Source organism: Epinephelus moara, chromosome 16, assembly GCF_006386435.1.
Source record: "Epinephelus moara isolate mb chromosome 16, YSFRI_EMoa_1.0, whole genome shotgun sequence".
Taxonomy (NCBI): Eukaryota; Metazoa; Chordata; class Actinopteri; order Perciformes; family Serranidae; genus Epinephelus; species Epinephelus moara.
Window position 1 is genome coordinate 25,515,843 of NC_065521.1, and position 23,545 is coordinate 25,539,387.

The following is a 23,545-nucleotide window of genomic DNA, read 5'->3' on the forward strand; positions in this document are numbered from 1 at the left end:
GAACACACCAATCACTGCATGTGTCATGTGCTGAGTTCGGGTGATGTGAAATGTGTCCAGGTTTAAGTTGCTTTGCTTCAGCCTTGATTTGGCCTTTGAAAAAGAGCACCAGTGAGCTGAGGCTGAGGCGATGCTGCACTGAGGTGGACAATAGACCGAGAAGGGTGGAGCTTCCTGGCCCCAGACAAGCAGGTCAAAGGTCAGGTATGATGCTATACCTTGTGTTTGTGAACCTGACCCAAAAGGAAGATTATTTTAAAATATATGCATCACATTACACACACACTCCAAGAGCTCTCTTTTGAATTGAACAGTGTTATTTGACAAGTTTCTCCCTAAAAATCTACGCCACGCCATTCACCCATTACCCAATGAAACAAAGGCCAGTCAACTGCGTGAAGAAAGTGTGCCGTGAGTGTGCACGCAGGATGGCGGGCAGCTATGGCAAACGGACAGTGTGACCCATTATCAGTTGATTAGTGGGCAAGTCTCGCCTTTTCCTGTGAGTGGTTCTGTATTTGCGAGCGTACAAACGAGGGAATAACAGCCCCTAATGCACTTTGGCACGGACTTCAAACGGCTGACTGTCAGAAACGCTAATCTTTGTCTTTTTCCCCCCTTCATTCTTATGTTTTGACAATAAAGATAGCCTATCTCATCCCATTACAAGCTGCCCGTCTCCCGCCTTGTCCCCGATATGCCCGACAGCTAGTCCAATAGAGTGTGTTACCCAATGGGACTGCTGGGACACTTTGATTGCACTGCTATCGACCTTTATATTTTGCTGCAGGGAGAGGTGCTACCCTAGTGTTTCCAATCCAAGGTTAATGTATGTGTAGGGTTGTTTCACGCTGTGTGTGTGTGTGCGTACAATGTACCTTAATAGAAAGAAATCATCATATTTTCTGTATTTGTTCTGCAATACACCAATAAAGTACACTATTTCGTCAAAGTGTAAAATAGTGTGGTGTCCAGACATACTTTCAGTAGCATAGTAGCAGCATTGCATCTTTAAATTCAAGGATTTCTGTTCAGGGAGTTGGGGATAGGGCCCATATATATGTATAAACCCTTTAATATTTCATTTTCACATGATTCAGCAATGACTAAATGTGCTTCCCAAGTCATGCATACATTTCTTGAATTGTTTTTGGCCCTCTAAATCACAATCTCGACCTCATCTGTGACAGCATCGGTCTGAATTTCTTCAATTATTCACTTCAAAAAGTCTATTTTCAAGACACACTGATCACACACTAACCCCAGACACACACCTTATATCTGGCTTATGTGTCACTTCCTCAGAGGTAACCAGTCTCCAGATGTCCAAGTAATGTTACGGCGACATTTCAGTTCATTTCCTTTTTGCAAAGGAAAGGCAGTGCAAAACAAATCCCAAATCAAATAAGCTTAATTAAAACATCCAACAAAACAAAACAAGAAATGCAAACAAAAATCAAGAGGGAGAAATTAATCAGAGACGGGGTTTTCTTGAACTGGATTTAGAAAAAAAATTAGCTGAGGAAATGAACAATAGGCGAGGAAACGGAATGGAAGAAAGGGAGGTGGGCGGGTGGTGGTGGCGACGTGAAGGAGTGAATGTGTGGACGTCGCTTCTCCCATCCTGATTTGCAGGGTTTTTTTATCTGGCACTTGCATCAGAGTGGGGAAAGCGTGGGCTATGGCTGTAGTGGCGTCGCAGCTGGACACCGCTGACAGACAGGCCAAAATATGGCTTTCTTCTGCTTCTGATTAAAGAAGTGCAACAAAAGGGTGGAGGGACGAAGAGGACAGACGCCCTCGCCAGTCACACCCACCCACCACACATCAGATCGCTCACAATGTAATTCTTTAAATGTAACAAACAGCATCAGAGAGAGAGTTTACATGTGTATCCAAAAACTCACAAAGAAGTTAAAAACATAAGATGATTTTTATTGTTCTGCTCTTAAAACAATGCTGGTTAAAAATTCTGTTCAGAAAATCTCAAACAGAGCATTTAAAAGTAAACAAACATTTTTTTAATCCTTGAGAACAACTCTAAAGATTTTTTTGTCTCAACTGTATCACATTCAACGCTTAACAACTGTTAAAAATCCTAAGAGTCAACGTGTTAAGTATAGATCCCAAAATGCCCATAAATAATGACAAAAAAAAGTTCATTACAAACTTTGTGTTCCCAAAAACAAAGGAAATTCCCAGAAAAGTGAAATGAGTAAACCTCAGAGTGCTCCATATATATATATAATACATATAATAACTAACCGGAGAAAGAGTCTCACACAACACAGAGGCCGGTGTTGGGTTTAAGAGACACTGTCCCCTGCTGGTCAAACCAGCAGCTAATAACCTGCTGATACAGCAGCTAAGGCAAACGGTGACGCAGAGTCACCAACACATTGATGATGATGAGATACAGCTGATAAACACATCACAATATAAAAACTGACACTGGGACAGATTGCATGGATTGACAATCACATTCGCTTTTCTATTCTAACCTTTCACCCCAGTGTCCAACAAAGAGGAATGAGATGAAAAAATACTTCACAGAAAATTAAGAGAAAGCATATAGAAGATTTCAGAAATCACTTTTGGTAAAGTTAAAAAGTGTGCGTTTACTTATAAAATATTGCACTTCCCCACATAAATTCTTAATAATTCACAGTTTGATTGGTCAAAGGCAGAAGTTCCTCCTAGTGAGTGTCACATGGTGTTCAAAAGTCTTGCATAAGACAAAGTGTAAAGCTTTCATTTTAGTGTCTTTCTGTAAATTAATGAGTCATCCTCAGGCTCAGTACGCTTACTGTCATCTACAAGAGTAAAAACCCTGTTTAATGCTCCTAATTCTGCTTGTAAACTACGTTTCTCTAACACTGAGATTATGACCTCCCTTGCATATTCCCTGTGTAACCTGAGGATCCATAGGCAGACAGGGTACTCTGCGTCCTATTTGCTCCCAATAACAACTTCCTGTCATTAACTAACATAACACTGGTGCAGACTGGACCACCAAACACATGGAAGTAAGATTCCCAATCTTAAAATAGTGGTACGACCAAAGAGGGGATAGCGTGGGGAAGTCGCAGAGAAAGAGAGAGCACTCAGTCGACCTGGAACAGGAAGAGGAAATTACGTCACAGTTAGAATGTAATATTTCAAAATAACTCTGCTGACTTTCACATGTGTCAAAAGAACAACGGCTTTCCACTGGATCCTCTTTTCATGAGGCATCAGATTTTGATGGCGGGGGTTGCTCTCTTATTGTCCACTATGGCAGGACTGGCTTAAATCCCTTTTCCCCTTGTACCAGTCGTAACCACGACTCAGCTCACTGCTTGTACCAGTATTTATCCTTGCTGTCAAATAACTGCACAAACTTGGACCCTGATATATTGGTCATTAAACACAACTTCAAGCAGAGCTCCCACTGGACACGGTGCGGGCAGACTCGTCACCTCGCCGGTCTCTTCACACAGGGCGACCTGACCCATGTACCAACTGGCAAAGGGACTGAATTGCAAATGCCTTTAATCCAATAGGCGCACATTTGAAGTGGCTTGGTTTCTAAAGGTTAGGAAAGGCAGTGGCGTGGAGGAAAAGTCACTGGATTTTAGACAGTCCACTGGCCAGGAGGAGTCTGAAGGGGACGGTGGAGCGTGACACAGTTAAGGGCAATCTGTGGAGACCTGCGGGGAAAAAAAAGCACCATAACATCAGGCACAATCACAAGGTGGAGCACTAAACTTGCAAAAATAGTGATTTAGGTGAAATGAAAGTCTATTAATCATGGAACAAAAGTGAGTTGGGAGGTAATGGGAAAGTGCAGGAGAGCTGCCATGGTGCAGAGATGCTATCTGTGCTGTGAGGAAGGGGACTGTGTGTACGTGTGTGTGCGTTTGGCGTGTCCGTGCTCTGAGCGCTTGTTTGTGTTGGGTGGAGGGGTAGAGGGTGTGTGTGCTGCGAGGGGTCTAGGGCGGTGTGCCTCAAGGTCCCCGAGGGGGACCTGACTCTCCTCTTGTCCCTTTACACTTTCCTGAAAGAATTGTATTCTTTCTATCTGAGGAAGAGAGACCAGCCCATAGGGGAACGGGGCCAAAGGTGGAAAAACGTATGACATGGCTGAGCAGCAATGATTTTGGCACAACACAATCCCATAGACTGAAGAATATATGCACGCTAGGGCTGTCGAATTAGAGAGAAAAAACAAACAAAAAAAAAAAAACACACACACATTTGAATATAATTTTCTTTGCACTATGTCCATAGGAAGGCACACCGATACAACCAGAGACGTATCTACTTGTATGCTTCTTTTTTCACAATCAAATGTCTGTTTTTTCCACAATTCAATTATGTAACTGAATTTAGAATACTCATCGACAGCCCTAAAGCATACAAAGTACTTTCACCTTGCTTTTTAAAATAAAAATGAAAGCAGACTCACCGAAGGCACGGATGAGCTCTCTCTGTACTGCCCAGGTGACTGTTTTGATCAGGGAGGCAGAGGTGAGACCAGCAAACAGCATGTTGTACAGGAAGACGATGTAGAAGTTCCCCAGCCAGTTGTACCGACCAAAGTCTCCCAGCAGATCGAAGCGGGTGATCCCTAACATGATGGAAAAGGAGCAAAAGAAAATGTTTTACTTGTGAATGAAGCCTGTTGGAGCCAGACCTCACCTGCAGCTGCTGTATTCCTGGCATACAGATGCCCTCTTGTGGGCATGACTAAGACTACAAGTAAAATGTTGATTCAGCAACTCTCAACGCTCCTAATGTTTGACCCCTGACTGAGTGACATATTTTAGGAGTATTTCGTATTATATTCAGTGCATGACAATAACAGTACAGAGCAACTGACAGTGATGGTGATGATTGCAGAAGTTTGTGTAAAATGAGATGGGAGGGATTCTTTCCTGTAAATATTACAGAGATGAGTTTTCCTGATATTTTAGGATCATTTTATACAATTCTCTGTATGCATTATGTTTTGTTTTTTAACAATCCTACATACTCAATAGGCTTCTTTTTTTGACAAATCCAGTTCAAGTATTCAATGCCCTCTTCTCCCTGACAATTGGCCATTGTTCTATTAGCTCTTGAGTCGTTTTAATTGTGTACTTCTCTAATGCAGGATGAGGCTGTTAAGCAGCAAGTGAAGACTCTGTAAATATAGCTTGTGTTCTGGTCTTCATTGTGACTTTATTCCGTGAGATTTTTAAAAAAGTTTCTACCTTGAAGAATAATATAAACCTCAAAAACAACAATTTCATTTAGTTTTCTTCACAGAAATGAATGAAATCCTAAGATATAGGCATATTGTATAAGTATTTTAAAAGTTTTCTTACGATCCTTGTGACCCTGTCTCACAATTTATTTGAATGTTTTGCAGATGTGAGTAGCTTACCAAAAAAGCATACTCAAAGATCAGGCTTTTTTTTTTGGTATGCATCTTGAAGTTTTTGTCTATTAAATGTTCAACTCTGAACGCTCATGCTACGTCCTTACCAAGTGTGCGTGAGAAGACAGGCAGTGCTGAGCTCAGGATGAGCAGTGACACGCAGTTTGCAATTATCTGAAAAGAACAGAAATATTTTGAGATTACTATGAGGAGTAAACACCAGATTAGATTAGGTTCTGGTTACATCTCACTGTGAGCTAAGACACATGCAAAGGTTAGCTGTCATACCTGTGTGAGGTTGGTGTCCTGTGCACGAGGCAGGAGGCTGGTGAAGAGAGGAGAGCTATAAAAGCCCACCACTGAAGACACCATCAGATAGCTGAAACTCATTTTAAGGACAACACTGGAAAGAAGACTGATAAACTCACAGAGGTAGTAAATAATATCCAGAAAGTGAATTAGAAATGAGTCAGAGCCAAATGGACAGTCGGGTTAACAGAGGTGAGTGGCACAAAAGGATACAGGATGAGGACTACTTGAACTGCAGCACCCAGTGAACCGAACATGGAGAAGGAGGCCATCCCCAGGTGAGGGTCCTAGAACACATAAAAATAACAATCATCAGTGTACGCCGATAACTGGCGGACCGAGCATGAAAGGTTAACAACTTCTGTCTGTAATCCTCACCTCCATTCCTCTGGGCATCGCAGTCTCATCCAGGAGCAGCTCCAACACGTTGAAACAGACCATCAGTACACACATCACCTGAAGAGGCATGAAAAGTAATTATACAACAATTAAAACAACCATCGGTGGTGATAAATAAGTTAAAACAGCCAGTGAGAATATATCAGTAAATGAGCGTGTACCGTCAGTGCGAGGAGCATGAGCATGGCCAGTGGATAGCCCAAGTTTCGCTGCCACGGGGAGGCTTTCCTGCGCATTTCTGTGAGGAAAGCGAGAGGAATACAAGGGAAAAGGAACAACAATAAATAATTGTACAGCAGCTAACGTAGCTCTCAAATAGACGCTGGGTCTTGTTACATTGATGCTGCAAAGCTGTTCGTTTTCATAGAGGTTCTTTGGATGTTTAACACCTCTTAAAGCTCACCAGGTCGTCGGCTACTTGCTTGAGCTAGTGCTAAGCTGCTTCTATCGTGCACACAACTGTAAGTGTTAAAACTTCTGTCAATATGGACACGCTACACATCGTTAGCTCTGTTAGATTCTCAAAAAATCAACCGTCGGCCCAGGCTATTACTTGAAGTTTTACAGTATACAGTGTAATCACAGTCTGTTCAGTCAATCTTACCCAGGGCGATGCGCTTGCTCCGAGCTGTTTGGTACTCTTTTTTCATCGCCTCCATGTTCAGCTTGACCCAGCATGATGTTGTGCTGCCACCTTTGATCAGACAACGACACATGACGCAGACATAAAGTCAATCAGTCAAATTTAAATTGAACAAAATGGCAAAGGAGTGCTTTCACGGTGACGCACTCACATTTCAGCTTCCTGGAGAGCGAGTCTTCCTCAAATGCGGTGCAGCTCAGGGTATCTTCTACATCTTCCAACAGCTGAGGGGGATAAGAGACATCAATCAATTCAGAAACTTCAGTTCACAGCCATGAGACAAAGGCTACTCTATGTGACGTGGGAAGTGTTGTCACTGGGTCTGTGACTCACCCGTGGTTTGACCAAGAGGCTGCCAGTTACACTGAACATTCGGGACAACCCAAAGGGAGTGCATACTGAGGAGGGAAACAAACAGACGGTGATATGCAAGTGTCATATTATATACAGTAGCCTGCAGCAAAGTGATTGACGTATACTCACACAAAAGCAGCAACACTCCAAATAGAGAGATGCCCGAGTACAGGTAGGGAAGGTAATACTCCCACAGGTCTGAATTCAGAGGAGGACAGTGTAAGCAACTCAATTAAAAACTGTAAAACCAGTTGCCACTGAGGGATCTTCAGGTATAATGCATGTGACTCACCATAGAGGCTCTTCCTGGCAATGTTGTCATGGAGGAGGGCTGATGCCACCCACACAATGCCCAGCACAAGCAGAGCCAGCAGCAACAGCAGCACAACTGCTTCATACACTCGTGCCATAACCCCCTACACAAACAAAGCAAATTCTCTGTGATGCACTTACAGTTAAGTCTTTATTAAAAGGCTCTGGTGTCTGCAGATGCCATATGTGAGGGAAGTTATGTACCTTTCTGGAACCTGCAAATCCCTCAGACTCCGTGAAGAAGTAGGCAAAGGGCATGAGGAAGACCAGGGACAAATTGGAGAAAAGGAAAACTAGGTTCCACAATCCTGGCAAGAGACAAAAAGAGTTGTTTAAATGTTATTTTTCAGTGCCAACATTCATTAGAGATTAAACTGCAGTGAAGCAGTACCACTATCAACCACTGGGAGGCATAGTTCTGCCACGCAGTAAATTCTGAAGAAGATTTTTTTTTCTTCAAATCCACTCATGCAGTTTTTTACAAAGATTCTAACATTCACCAGTGCTTTCCTATTTGAGATTTGGTACCTGGTAGTGCAGGCATCTCATGTACAAAGACTAAGTCCTTGCCACAGCAGCCCAGACTCAATTCCAACCTGGGGCCCTTAGCTGCATGTCATCCCTTCTCTCTCCCCCTTTACATGCTAACCATCATATCAAATGAAGGCAAAAATGCCCCCCCAAAGATCAATTAAAAAAAGAGCACACTTACACACTTTTTGTGCTGACATGTTTGTACAGTACATTGGATATTGCATTTTCCTCAATTCTACAATTGTATAGTATTACAGGATTGAAAATACATTAACATTTTTAACATTTACAATATTTTTTAAATAATTATTTGGATTATTACACAAAAAGCTCATGGTCTTTTCAAATAAACGCTACACTAACACTTCAATTCACATCAGTTTTGCCATCTAATGAAAAGTGATCGATCAGGCTAGAAAATCAGTGATTCGGGCAGGTGGGACAGTAAATGACGAGCAGCGTTCAGAGTAAGTTGTTAATAACTTACAGAAACATTTTGTGAAATGTTCCACCTTCTCTTCCCCTTTCGCTTCTCTTTTAAACACACACCCACACAAACATACTCAGCCACTCCTCAGTCCTGACAACTGTGCTACTATAAAGGATAAAGTTTACAGACTAGGGGGTTGATTAACACGTATTTTTAGCATCTGATACATTTTTTTTTTTGTTTTTTTAATATCTGCTCATGACAGCTTGTTTGGTGTTCGTCTTTTTCTATTTCTGTGTGTGCACACAGCCCTGCAGTCTCATGCTCTTTTATGGGGACTGGCAGGGCGTTAACCGTTTACCTATGCTAACTGGCATCAGCATCAGACTTTTAAACTATGAGGACAATGGGATTTGTCATTTTAAGTACACAGGTGTGAACAATTATGCGGTTAAAGAACACGTCATGAATCAAACAGACTTTTCTTATGACCTTTCTTAATAAAAAAACAAAAACAAAACGTAGAAGATATTGGTGAATGAGGCCCCGTGTAATTAGCCTGGAGTTGGACGGCTTGACTGAAGTAAACAGCAGCAGTTGGATCATTAAAAAAAAAAACAAACACAAATAACACACTGAGCAAGGTCACAGCCACTCTGTCCATAGTAATTATCTGTTTGGACACAGGCCTGTGGTGTATTGATTTGGATGTTTTCGATCCTCAGTGAATCTGATCTAGTTTCAGACAGTGATGCCTTCTGCTGCTTTTTATGATTATCAACTGCTTGGTTTTGTCGACTAATAACAGCAAGATGTATACCGTGGATAAGAGATCCATTGAGCCACTGCATGTAGTAGCTCTGTGGGAAGGTGAGCAGCACCTCATTGGACAGGATAGAGATGGGGAGAAGGAGCACAGCACACACTGCAACAGACAGGGTGAACGTACACAGCCATAGCCTGGGAGAAGGAGAGAGACAAGCTATCAGTGAATATTTGAGCTTATCCGCACAGCTCAGGTGAAAGGCTAGGGTGGCTAAGGTAATACAACGCCAGCGTGTCGGGGCAAAGGGTGGAGTGACACTTAAGTGCCCTCGTCACAACCAACAACCACATAAACACACACAAGACAGGGCAATAAATTTACAACCAATTGGCCTCGGGCCCCTCCACGTCACGCTGACGAAGGTATCTGTCAATCATTCACACAGACACTAATCAAAGTCAGTGATTGGGAACAGATTGCTGTGGATAGGTTAATCATTAGAGGTGTTCACTTACGCAATTTTGTTGACGGTGGCATCTTCAATATCATCTGAAAGAGAGTAGAGACATAAGTAGGATTTCATCTTTTGTTTTTACAACTTGCCACATACATTAACAAACCTATTTGCTGTAACTTTGTGACTGATGAAGGCTGAAAGGGACATTTCACTCCAAAATCAAAAATGAATATTTTAACTCTTACCTGTAGTGCTATTTATCAATGTAGAATGTTTTGGTGTGAGTTGAATATGCTGGACTAGATGGCTTGTGGTGCTAAAAGTGCCAAAATTGAAAAACACGACAGCAATATCCCTTTTCAGAAATCAGGACCTGATTACTCAAGATAATCCGCAGACCTTGTTGTGAGCAGTTTCATGTGGGAACTATTTTCTTTGTACCAATCTACGCCTGCCAACCTTTTCAACGCACAGAAGGAAGTGTGTATCTACTGCGAGCTCACATAGCACCACTGAGCTAGCTAACATTACAGCTCAGCCAAGGACGCCATAAAGGTTTACATCTCATGCTGTCACAGGCATAAGCCTCTCACATAGCCTGGCACGTGTGGTTAGAAAGAAGGAAAATATTTCCTAACTGAAACTGCCCACAAGAAGGTCTGTGGATTATGTGGAGTAACCAGGTCATGATTCCTAGAAAGACACATTGCTGTTGAGTTTTTCAAATGTATTTTATTAACACTTTTGGCACCACAAGCTGAGTGCCATCTAGTTCCATTATATGTAAGAGAAGGCAGACATATTTATCTCCAAAACTCTGCATATCACACCAAAACTATCTAGATTAATACAACAACACTACAGATAAGAGTAAAAATAAGTATTTTTGATTTTTGGGTGGCTTGTCCCTTTAAACACAAGTTATTTTGACTGCATAGCAAGTCTGTGTTGGTAAAAGCTGTCTGGGGCAGTGTGTGTGCGCACTGTATATATGTATAGGGGAAAGGTGTAATAGAAGCAGTCCATATGAGGATGAAAAAGGTCTCAGTGGTCTCAGATTGGGGAGTGAGTGGGGGGTGAGCATGTTGGGAACATTTTGTTCAAACAAGAACACCACTCTATTAAAACCTAAATTACATACGGTATGAGCAGGAAACTACAGAGAGCAAAATATTTAGAGTATGAAAGGAAGCCATCTGTAAATGTTATTATGTGCACAAAACACTCACTGTTTAACCCCCAAAAACTTCTAAGTATTATGCAACTTTCCGTAGATGTGTAAAACTATACCATGTGAATTGCTATTCTTTGCTAAGCAGTGTTCATCACTGTGCAGGATACTGTAAATTGCTCTTATGCAAAGGTTGCCACAGCTCTTTAATAATGAAGTAAAGCCTGAGGAGCAGAAACCAGTTCTTGATTCCTTATTGTCAAAAACAACTCCATAGAGACATATTGCACAATCTGCATTTCGCTGCAGGGCACAACTGTTCTGCTGTTGTTGATGCACAGACAACATTTGTAACAGGGTGCTAATACATCGCAGGTCCTTAATAAAAAAACAGGGAGAAAAGGGAAAAAAAAATAGTTGGCTATGTTCCAGGTTTCAGCCCAGCCCAGTCACAGCGGAGCACACAGACCTGGCTGTTTGGACATCCTACATCTGCTTCCAATAGTGGCAAGTTATGGGATTTGTTATGTAACTGTCAGGCCAGTCACCCCGCAGAACTTTAAACATTTTCTCACTCTTAAAAACAGAGAACATATTTTAGATTCAAATGCACGAGGTATGTTGCACTTTTGCAAATGCATGTCAGCTACAAAGTTGACGACCAAAACATTTTTTTTTTTAACTTTGTTCCAGCTGTCAAAAATTAAAGCCAGTAACTGAGAGTACTGACAGATTAAGCTCGTCTCATGATTTTGTTTGTACAGTATACTTGTTGAAAAAAACAAAAAAACATCTTGTCTGAGATGTTTCTGTCTGAGTATTGGGGCCTGAAGCTACGACTCAGTTTGTCTTGTAGCACATTCCTCACCGCCCCTCCACCATCCTTATCCACGGGGAGACCGCCTGAAGCAGTGGTTACATGTTACAAAACATGCAGGGAACACACTGCTCCAGCTAAGGTCCAGAGGTTGAAACTTCCAGTGTTTTAACCTCAGCTATGTTTACATGTAAGCAAACACAGAAAACCGCTATTATTCAAATCTAAAATATCTATGCGTAATATCTTCTTCAATAAAATAATTTAAAAGCATGATGGCATTGAGACTATTCGAAAATGAGTAAGGTTTGTGAAAATGGCGATATTCATTTTATTGCTTGAGCTTCATCTTGCTCTCAGATGACCCTGTTGCCTCATGCATCCATCTACCCCCCACACAGTATAAATATGGGACCATTTACTCAAAATAAAAAGAAAACAACGTGTTTGAACAACACCTGTGCCTGCTTGAGAAGTGTGGCCTACATACTGTGTGAAAAAAAAAATCCAAACACCAATGTAATAAGTAGACTTGTCAACACCATCAATTCCCCTCCCGGCAATCCTCCATGATCCTTTGAAGGAAATCTCTCTCACAAAGCAGCCTTTGTTTGCTGTACCTGTTAAATCCAGGACAAGAGCAACTTAAAAACTCACCTGTGACAAACTCTGCAGCCTTCTTGAAATGGGTAAGTATGAGGTAGGACACCATGTAAAGGCATGTAAACAGGAGTACACATATCTGCAGAGGAGACAGACAGAAAAGAAGATAGTGTTATATCTTTCACTTCTGTACACAGCTAATCGCATAAAGGAAGTGCAGCTTTATAAACAAACCGTCATGTTCTGCCTATTACTACTGATGAGCAACACATGTATCTAGGTTGGCTGGTATTTCTGATTTAGTATGTTGTGATAGATTTTAAAAGTGGGGGTGGATATGCTGCACAGATACCAAAAACTTAGAAGAGATAGAGAAGGCACAGGGAGAGGAGATGACATGCATACGGTCACGTCTGCAACAGATTTGTTCCTCACAGAATATTCTGACAGAAGCAAAACAGGCTGTGTGTTGCTACAAATGCAAACCGCCAAAAACATTCACAGTTCTGCCAAGGTCAAGAGAGACAGATGGAGTCTGAAGATTACCGATTTATTCCAACAAAGAGTGAAATGGGAAACAGTGATAAACTAAGAGGGATTAAGGGGAGTAAAAGAAAGAAGGGTTAATACCAGTGACAGATAGCCCCCCCATACTGCATGTAAAGATCACTGTCTGACATTACACTAAATCTACCCACAAATTTGGGCTTAATCTATATTCACTCAGCAATCTGTTGTCTGGCAAAGCTGTCAACATTTCATCCTAAAGCCTGAAGTTAATGCTTGTATGAACAAAATACAAAACATCAGAGAACAGTGACCTTAATGAAACTTAAATTAAAAAAAGTCTGCATCACCTAGTCACTGCTCAGACACATATTTCTCAACTGTGTGAACCTGTCAGGACAAAAAAAGGTGACGTTGTCACAGCAAACAAACTGACAGACAAATCTCAAACACATCCATGCACAATGCCAAACTTGAAACTTGTGTTTCAAGAATGAGTATGATTAAACTGAGCTATATTGGCAGTCCTCTCTGCCAATGAATATTGGGTGCTATGAACAGGAAAGTTTCTGGACTAACCCAGTGAGTGTTCAAGTTTGACAGCTACTGTCCCAAGTACCTCTCTTAGTCTCTTAGCAACATCCCCACAATACTTTCACACCAGAAAACAAAGTTATTTCATGGACAAATTTACTATTCAATCATTACACCTCATTAAAAACAACATTAAAGGCCTTGTTGTCAAAATTAAAATAATCTACTCTGTTCAGAGGCATTTTAGGATACCCAACTCTTAGCTAGTCTGGGTCAGGTCTATGTTGTTCGCCATTAAAGCACCACCCTCCCTTCCAAATGATGCGAATGCACCATTGTCCCCACTGGTGTTGCTGAATGTAAACTCACAGGGTCAACAACATCATCAGGATTTATCCACTGTGGATGAAGAATTTCTGTGGTAAATTTCATGTCCATTCAATCCATTCAACAGTGTTGGACAGACAGATGAATGAAATGATGATGCCAGATTACAAAACATTTCCACATGGCGGCTCAGAGGGTGCCAAGTAAGGACGGCAGGATGAAGAAGTTTGTCCCTGAGGTAACTTCAACAGCAAACAAAAAAGACGGAGAGGCTCTCAGGAGCATAACAGCATGTGACAACATACTTAAATCGGTGCAAACATAAGCACGTGTTCACAGTAAGAACAAAGAGCCTAGAAATCAATTATTTCTAAGCATCAGGTTTCCATTAAATTGACAGTCAGTCCAATACGTACTGTGAGCAACATTAAGTGCCGGAACAGTTGAGGACCACGTCAGATGTTGAGACAGGGTGCATTTACATCAGTGTGTCTATTATTCTAACTTCATAACAAAAGGGTACTTTAAAATGGATCACTGGGACATATGGTGCAAAATAAATGGGGTTGGGATACAGGCTTACACCCCTCCTCCTGCGTCGTTCCAGGAAGTGCAAGATGTTGACCCACTTAAAGATGGAAACAAAACCCTTAAAAGAAAACACAAGAACAACCCACAAACTTGCCTATCACACAGAACTGTCAAGTCTTTACACTATGTTTCCATCTTTAGTCTGACACTGCCTACACTCTAACAAATTTCCTTGGGGGAGGGGAATTTGATTTTCCCTAACCAGTTACCAGAGACCAACATATCCTCCTGAATCTGACATCATTTTAAGTCCACACTGATGTGTAGCCACGCCAAAATACTTGTTACGCTGGGATTTTAAGAGTGGAGTGGAGCAAATTAAAGCAAACAAGAAAGGTAAGGTGATACTGAGAGGAACACTCTGTTGGCACTGTGTATCTTGTCTATGGACTGTTTCATTCAAGCCCTGAGGAGCAGTGCCTGGCCTTGAAGCCAATTTTACATTAGTGGACAAAAGTGGAGTTACAAAGACTGGGTCTGCCACGTGATGTTTGGGGCCAAAAAGACCTTTTCCCATAGACTTACACTCGGGAAGAGGTGGCTAATTCTTTTGAGCATCACAACCCCTGCAAAATGATTTGTTTAACTGTCATTATTTCATCCATTCCGTCCGCTAACATTTGGAAAGTCTACAAGAGCCGCACAACTAAATAGAGGAGAGAGGAGGAGGGCTAAACCGACTGAATCGGCCGAGCTTGGCCTCTGCTAGTCTCCAACTGCGCTTGTTCTATGGGCCTCACAATGTGAAAGATATGGTTAATTTCATAATGCGGAAATCAAGCTTTTGTTGCTGAATGCGCCAACGAGCAACTTTCATAGGAATGAACAGGCTGCCTCCAACGCCGTATCCAGGTCTCCTTAAACATCCATGGTTTTGTTGCTAGTCTGTTACTAGGGCAACAGCTTTGGTCCCTGTTTGCTTCCTGTTAGTGGCTACATTAACAAATGCAGTGTCTCAAATTGCGTACTTCTGTACTTACACTTAATATGTTGAGTGCATAAGTGCATTCACACTGAGAAGTATGGAAAAATGCAGCGCACTATGAGTACCCAAATGGTGTACTCAAAACAGTCAAAAAGTTGAGCGTGGAACTATGGACACTTCTCGCCCTTAATGGTCACCATCTTGGCTACGTAGCGGAAGGGGAGGGACCACTTTTCAAACTGGAAATAGTGGCTAAGGACTGTGTGACCGTGAACGTCTCTGCATTGTACAAGTACATGTGTTTTTTGCACTAAGCACCACTATACTGTTGTCGGGTATAAACCAGCAGTATGTTTATTGGGTTAATTTAATAGTCTGTAATGATTTGGTACCGCGAACGATAATGCGGATGCTAATGCTAGTTTGCTAACTAGCTGATTTGCGGTCATCATTTCCAGTGAGTGCACAACGGCTGTGTTTGGTTTGAGACAACACTACCCTGTCGAAATTCGCGCACTATGCCAATGAGTACATGGAGCACTTAGTATACTACATGGAAGTGTACTAACAGAAGTATGTGATTTGAGACACAAAAACATTCAAACAGGAAATACACTTGGATCCATTTAAAATATTTATGTTGTCAAGTTTAAAACAGTATATAGAGCTTGTCATTGCTATTATTACTTCTCATTGGTTCCGGTGTGCTGCTTGACAACTGCTTTTTCCCCGCCAACGGCTTTGATTGGCTAATAGTTCGTACCCCCAGGGCAATTATTGGATCAGTTTTTATTTTAACCTAGAAACAGCTGTTTTGTGTCACCATGCCAGCAGAGTAGGGTACCAAACCTTGGAGTCTGGACCCAGGCAACGTATAAGTCCTTGTCTCATCTGTGCAGATCAGTTTTAAATAACAAAGTACCAAAAGTTCAAGTTAAACTGCTCATATTAGAAATCAGGTTTCTCTTCTTCATGGTATCTATAATAATGTTCGACAGCTACTGTTTCACTGGTAAAGCTCCAACATTTCTACAATAACAAGCAAATATAAAAGTCAACCACATTATGTAGTCACATTTTGCTTAGACCTACCTAACATCACTGCATTATGCCCAACAGTTCATCTGTTGAGGAGTACAGTGTTTTACTGTGTAGGTGGGGATGATCATTGGTAACATACAAGCTGCATCACAAACAACAATGGACTGTACCTAATCAGCTCAGTGTGCAAAAATGTTCAGTTCTGCAGTCTAATTTGCTCTGGTTAATCCAACAAAAGGAAAAGTAGGGAACAAAGGATTGGTTTTGGCTGAGAAAAAAAACACTGATTTAGTCCACATATGTGGGGACACGTGCTGATTGGCAGTGTTAAGAGCTGGCAGCACATAGCAGGCCACCAAGAAGAGAGTTAAAAGGAATTCAGCATCCAGATGGGGGACATCTTTGTGCTGAACACAAAGCCCCGGAGATCAGAGTTCAATCGGAGCATTTTAAAATTCACAGAGTGACCTAAACATCTTTGTGCTGACTCAAGCGAAAAAACAATGACGCTCACATGTTTTCACATCTTGCCTAACCTTGTAGTTCCTGTACTAACTAAAAGGAACGGGAGGTTGGCAGTGGCACAGCACGTTCTTGCAAAATGTCAAGTGGACTCCCTTAGAGTGTGTTATTTAAGGGGCAACCAGCCTCCTGTCCAGCGAAACACGTTCAGGCAAAGCATGCAACCTTTGTTTATAATTAAGAGGATAGATTTAGCAAGACCTATTCAAGATTTATTCAACAGCCAGAAATAACTTTAAATGTTGCATGGGCAAAGCCATCCTAATCTAAAGAGAAGGTGGGCAGCTGCGGTACATTGTGTCGGGTGTTTTGATTATTATACAGGAATGTGTCATGCAATATTTGATAGCTTAGTGATATGAGATTTCAGACAAGCACAACTGAAATTACAGTAAGATAATTGCATCCTTGAGAACAGAAAATGTTTGACAGCAATGTGCTTTAATTTGTTTTCCTCCGACAACGAAGCCATAACACAGCCTCTCCTTAAAAACTAAATTAGAACAAAGTAAGAAGCAAATTTGAACGCTCTGACAAAATTACAGATCATTAATCTCTCAAAATTCTATAGAAAGTGATTTCTAAGACACACATTTGGATTAGATAACGTGGTATTCAAACAACTTTTCTCAGGGTGACTTGATATCTTAATTTGTGCTGATGCTGAGTGCTCCACGTCTCTACTTAGCGTGACCTTTTATTCAGCCGATCATTGATCCTTCTCGATCCCTTTAGGCTTATGGGTGTGCACTCCTGGCTCTCACATTTACACCATCTCACATAAACAAATCTCTTCAATCTACACCTGGTACACTTGCCACATGCTGTGATCTAAGATGATTTACGATGTTATGCTAGGCCTTAATTAAAATGTTCTGAATGATTAGCTGGCATGTCCTGTTGAGCCAATGTATGAAATATACACTGCTTGCTTACTTGGTGTTGTTTGTTCCAAATGAGGAATTCAATGTTATCTATTCACATTCTGGAAAGAGTTACTGTTGACTTGTTGGACTTGTTGGACTGCCGTGAGGCTCCTGACCAAAAGCTGTAACAAAGCCAACATTTCCATATAAATACTGCCTTTTTTCCTGCCAACCAAGCACTACATTTTGACACTGGTCTGTGCTCTAACAACATATTACACAGATCACTATGATTATGTAAATGAGTCTGTCTGTCTTCTGAGCACTGACGGATTACTGCAGGCACTCTTCTTGCCTTGGCAATGTTTGTCCTGTGACTCCCCCAAATAGTTTTATAGGTCATCTCAGCCTCGGATAATGAGAATTAATGTAACACACACCATTTTAAATATCCAGATGGTTTTCAAATGCATTTAAAAATACCTTTAGCCTGATCGGTTTCTGGATGCTCAGACAACCAAGGTTGAAGGTGTTTGCAGTGTGTAGGTTTAGATCAGTAATAGGTCCTTTTCATGGCAGACATTTTGACAAGTCTTGGTAGAAGTGTGCTCAATAACATTACAAGGGGAACTTCACCCATATTTCAAAATCATGTATTTTATTCCTATGGTCTGTAACAGTCTAAAGATATTAGTAAAAACAAACAACTCTCTGTTGAATCCAAAAGCTAGAGTGCTAAAACTCAAATTTGTTATATAATAGTGTATAAAGTCTGGAGCTGCTCCATAGACAATTAACTGGGAAAGAAGTCCTAGATGACACTGAGAGCACCCTCGGGAATGCTGAGAATATATGGGTACATTTTTTGTTTCAGTACTGAGAACACTACAATAAAGTAAAGCTCATTTGGGTATAAAACAAAGAGAACGAACATTCTGTGTGTCCACAAAACCGTTTATGGAGCAACTCCAGACTTAATGCTTAATGACATCACAAGTTTGAGACTTAATTCTCTGGTTTCTGACTTTGAGAAATATTGACTGACCTTTCTTAGGCCATGGAAATAACACTGGTATTCTTTATTTGGGTGGTGTTCACTTTTGATGATGGCTGCATTCCACTTAGGGGAGGCCCTGGTATTGTGCACGCTGGCTCACTTGAATAGCTTACTGAGACACTTAATGTAACTGAGTCATCGTTGATGTTCTCAATTTCACCTGTGCTTTTTGGACTATAACAAGTCAACATGTCTGCTGGGAAAAAGTCTTTCAAGAATATCTCATTTCAAAACATGCTTGGTTTAATGAGATGCCACAGGTTTTTGATGTATACAGCACAAATTAGTTTAACTTCTCTCTTCCCTCTTTGCCATTTTGTTTTCATGTTCTTTTTTTATTTATTTAACCTCTCTTTAACCAGAAAAAACTCTTGAGTGTTCTGGCCAAGACATGCAGCAACATAAGTTACAGACAGACAACACAGAATAAAAAAGGTAAAGCTCTAAAACAAGCGATATAAAACACAAAATGAGATTACGACAAAGAAAAGCCAAAAAAAAGTTAATATGCCAGAAATGAACCATTAAAACGCAAAAAAACCCGGCAACTACACATGATTACAAAGACCAGCTAAGACACACCATGACATTGGCATATCGAAGATTGTGTACAAAACCTGCAACGGCCGAGAGGAACCAATGAGTGCAATTGTAAATCCTTCTGCAGAAGACTCCACATATAAGAAGCTGCACATATAAATGCTCGCTTGCCAAACTCTGTACGCACCCTCGGTACAGACAACAAAAACATCTTCTGTATTAAAAACGCTCAGATCAGAAATGTTATATTCAAAAACTTCTCTTACTCTGCCATTGCTGTATCCACCTATCTATGGTATCTATCTACCTGGTCTTTCAGTGTGACAAGTGTTTATCGTTTGGATGCTTTACTATGCAAAATACTACAACTGTATCTACACGTGCTCTTCCATTTAAAATGCACGGACCAATGATAAGCTCAGCCCAAAGCCATTAATAACCAGAGATGCAGGGGCAGCTGACCAGCCTGACGGGGAGCATTGAGGAGAGATAGTAAGCTGGAGACTCGAGGCCGGCCAGTGGCTTAAGAAGGGGGTGTCGACTAATAGCATTAGGTCTGTAGGTGAAAGGGACAATGACACAACAAGGGCAGAAGAATTCATATGGGCACTTTAGGAGCTTCTGATTTTAAGTTTTTTCTACACAATTCAAAACGCATGTCTGCAACTACGAGCATTACCTGACATGGGATTGCCTAGAGGACACCTAAAATGGGCAGACTGATCTAATCAGAAACAACTTTAACAAGGAAATAACCTAGAGAACCAAAAAAGTTGAGGAGCCAAAGCAGTTTTAAACACACCTTAAAATGCCTCAGACTATTTTGCTCTGGCTGTTTTTACAATTTAAAAGTGACTTCACAGCAGAGATGTTGATTTGTCATAGCAATAAAGACACAGGTGTATCTAATGACACTAACACTAGAATACTAATACAATATTGGAGCCCTGCAACTGGGACAGCTAAATAAAAGTGGTGTTATTAGATCCACCTGTGGTTTAGCTGCTATTACATGTAAAAAGGTCCTCTGGCTTTTCTACTTAATTTACTCCACCCTATCATTTGCTGTTGTAATGACTCAGTCTCCCAAGGCGATCATTCATTTTTATTTTACATAATTCATCTATAAATGTACACCCACTGCACAGTTTCTGCTCATCCTCTTATACTACAGTACTAGTACAATGTGAGCTTTTTCTTATCTATTTACAGTGGAGCAAAACCAGGACAAATTGATAAGTTAACCACTGATTCCAACACATACAGCAGAAAATATATTGTTTGACATTGTCCCTTATGTAACACTGTACCAGAAATATCTCCAATCTTAGGAAACGACCTGCCTGTGAAATCTGATTGTACTTTTGTAGGGTTAAAGGTCAATATCCATGTGCCTTGCTGTAAGGGAACTGGTCTTTCAGGCAAGTCTGAAGTTCAACATGATGTTGCACAAAGCCGAATCAGCCAACAGGCAAAAACCACCGCAGCAAAAGTACAATGCATCATGAACTGTGTGGTAAAACAGAAAAATGTGTGAAGTAGGGTGTGAAAAACAGGAAAATGAAGATGTGAAGAGAGGTGCAGCTCTTTAGAAACTCAGAAGGAAGTGGCCCAGATGCTGAGTAAGCTCCTTGATATCTCAGAGCCTCGCCACTACCTAATGACCAGCTGCATCCGTGCAGTGATTAACGTCTGTGCAGAAGCCAACAGCCACTCAAACATTAAGTTATCCACAAGTTAAACTTGCAGTTACAGATACTGATGCTTAACGCTGAAATATGAGACTTAGAGAACTTAATAAGAGAGTTGAGCAAAAGCCAAGTCACGCGAAACAAACACTTAATCGACGTGGCTTGTTTGTCGTGATTAGGTGGCTGCTTGTATTGTCGGGGGCGACCCCTCATATGCATATTAACCGACGGTTACATTAGCGCAGAGTTACTTACTATGGTCTCCCGGACGCGGTTGTGGAAAAGTTGCTCTCTAACCGACACGTCGTCCATTCTCCGAAACCATAACAGTGTCCCCAGGCTTAGAAGCGCTGAAGGGGCGGAAATGGTTAAAAAGTTAAAACTCGGGGCATGTTGTTAGTAATGCCGTGGATGTGAGGCTGTCCAGCCCGGGTGCATTTAAACGGCTGAGCTAGCTGCTGCTAGCTATACTGAGCTCTGTGATAAAAGACAAACAAGGAGGGGTCGCCGGGCGGGGGGCGGGGCCACACTGAGCGGAGGGAGCTCACAGTCACAGGTAGCTGTCAGTCATCACTGTCATTAATACACTAACGTCATCGCCATGAAATGTCATTCATATCCAAAGGTGTGTATGTACATAGCAAACATATCAGAGATGCCATTTAAACACTGAGATGCTCACGCACTTTGGAGCGTGTACAAGTATTTCATTGTTAGGTGCTCCAAGTAAAAATAGACAAAGAATACATTTACATGGCCAGATCTACTGGTGAACTGCAACACACTTAAAGAGAGAGTTCAACCCAAGATCAAAAATACATATTTTCCCTCTTACCTGTAGTGCTGTTTATCAGTCTAGATTGTTTTGGTGTGAGTTGCCAATTGTTGGAGATATCAGCTGTAGAGGTGTCTGCCTTTGCTTGAATATAATGGAACTAGGTGTCACTCGGCTTGTGGTGCTCAAAGTGCCAAAAAATACATTTAAAAAAACTCAACAGCAATGTGTCTTTTCAGAAATCATGACCCGGTCACTCAAAACAATCCACAGACCTTGTTGTGAGCAGTTTCATGTGGGAACTATTTTCTTTCTACTGAACTACACCAACCACATCACTGCACAGAATGCATCCAGTGTTAGCTCACCCAGCACCATTGAGCTAACCAACATTATAGTACTGCTGAGGACACTACTAATCTTTACATCTTGCGCTGTCACCAGCACCAGCCTCTCGTCCACGAGTAGATCAGGCGCCATCTTGTCATCCAGTATCTAGGATTTACTTTAAATCTGTGGAGTAGATGCACACTTCCTCCTGCGCGGTGATATGGTTGGTGCGTGTAGTTTGGTAGAAAGGGAATAGTTCCTACACAAAACTGCCCACAACAAGGTCTGTGGATTGACTCCACTACAATTCTATAAAGGCTTTCATTTCTTGTTACATTTGCTTTTAAGTCAGCGGATGATTTTTTTTTCTTTTCTAAAATGCAAAAGCCCAAAAACTGTGATCATGCAGTTCTGTGTGTGGTTGTTTGTCGAAGTGGTGCTCCTGTACCTCTACCTCGTGCATGTGCTGCTCAGATTGGGCAGCTCATCAGTAGAGACAGGGGGAGAGGAGAGGTCAAGCTGTTTCACATTTATGATGGTGCTGTATATTAGAAGTTGAATTAACCCAGCCTACAAATTATGACTTGTTTACTTGCTTTACTTACAAATCAGTGCATTCAGTGGGTTGTTTTACATGGATACATAGCTAGATCTATTGGTGAACTGCAACACACTTAAAGAGAGAGTTCACACAAAATACAGATTTTTCCTCTTACTCCTTTTTACCTGTAATCAGACCTCCTCTGAAGAGGGTCTGAGTACAGTTTGCTTCAAGTCCATGGTACAGCTCGCTTAACCTGTGCCTTGTGAACACAAAGTGTCACGAGTCAGTGCATTCAGAGGGTTATTTTAGGGTGTTTTCACATATAGTCCTTTTTAAACAAATCGAGCTCAGTCCTCTTAAAGTGCACCAACAGAAAAGTGACTCAGTTCTTCTTGTGTTCACACTGTCAGCTAATTTAAAAGAGGACTCAGTTGTCTTTCTGTTCTCACATTCGCCTAGGTATAATTGGAGTTTGTTTTTGTTTTTTTTCCTTTGACGTGGCACCGCACTGTGATTATGAAGCCCTTCGCTTTCACATGAACTTAAAAATGGAGGAAAACATCAGTGTTTCTGTGCTGTAGACTGTTGCTGTTTGAGGTATTCTACAATCCAGATCTGGAGAACACCACTTTGACAAACTACCACACGCAGAGCTGCATGATCACAGTTTTTGGACTTTTGCATTTTAGGAAAGAAAAAATAATATCAGCTGATTTCAAAGCAAACAAGAAATGAGAACCTTCATAGAAATGTAGTGGAATCAAAAGTATAATATTTGTCTCTCAAATGGAGTAAAAAGTAAAATGTTTCTGAAAAATAATACATCAACATATATTTGGCTATACATCGACATCAACCTTTTCTTTTTTACAACATTTTTTTTCTAAAGTGCCTCTATAACTGTGATTAAGTTCAATTCTGAGGTACTTTTAACCTACTTTTTTGAGTTGATTTCAGAGGGAATCATTGTATCTTGTATCTTTTACTCAACTACATATATATGACAGACATAATTACTTGTTAAATTGTACATTAAGATTTTTAAAACCTACAGTGAGCATATAAAATATGACACAGTAAGAGTAATCCAACCTCATGA

At 41.1% G+C, this 23,545-nt stretch overlaps 1 protein-coding gene across 1 annotated transcript; it reads right to left on the reverse strand.

Annotated features, from left to right (window-relative positions):
* Nucleotides 1-1,914: 1,914 nt before the first annotated feature.
* Nucleotides 1,915-21,269, reverse strand: lmbr1l (limb development membrane protein 1-like). The gene is made up of 17 exons (XM_050065452.1): nucleotides 21,053-21,269; nucleotides 12,251-12,335; nucleotides 9,664-9,697; nucleotides 9,203-9,342; nucleotides 7,623-7,726; nucleotides 7,399-7,522; nucleotides 7,236-7,304; nucleotides 7,086-7,150; nucleotides 6,904-6,976; nucleotides 6,714-6,803; nucleotides 6,271-6,347; nucleotides 6,089-6,166; nucleotides 5,924-5,997; nucleotides 5,690-5,780; nucleotides 5,509-5,575; nucleotides 4,448-4,609; nucleotides 1,915-3,689 (listed from the first exon to the last, which is right to left on the reverse strand). Exons 1-17 carry the CDS (start codon nucleotides 21,107-21,109, stop codon nucleotides 3,604-3,606), a joined length of 1,476 nt encoding a protein of 491 aa, XP_049921409.1. The 5' UTR covers nucleotides 21,110-21,269; the 3' UTR covers nucleotides 1,915-3,603.
* Nucleotides 21,270-23,545: the final 2,276 nt, after the last annotated feature.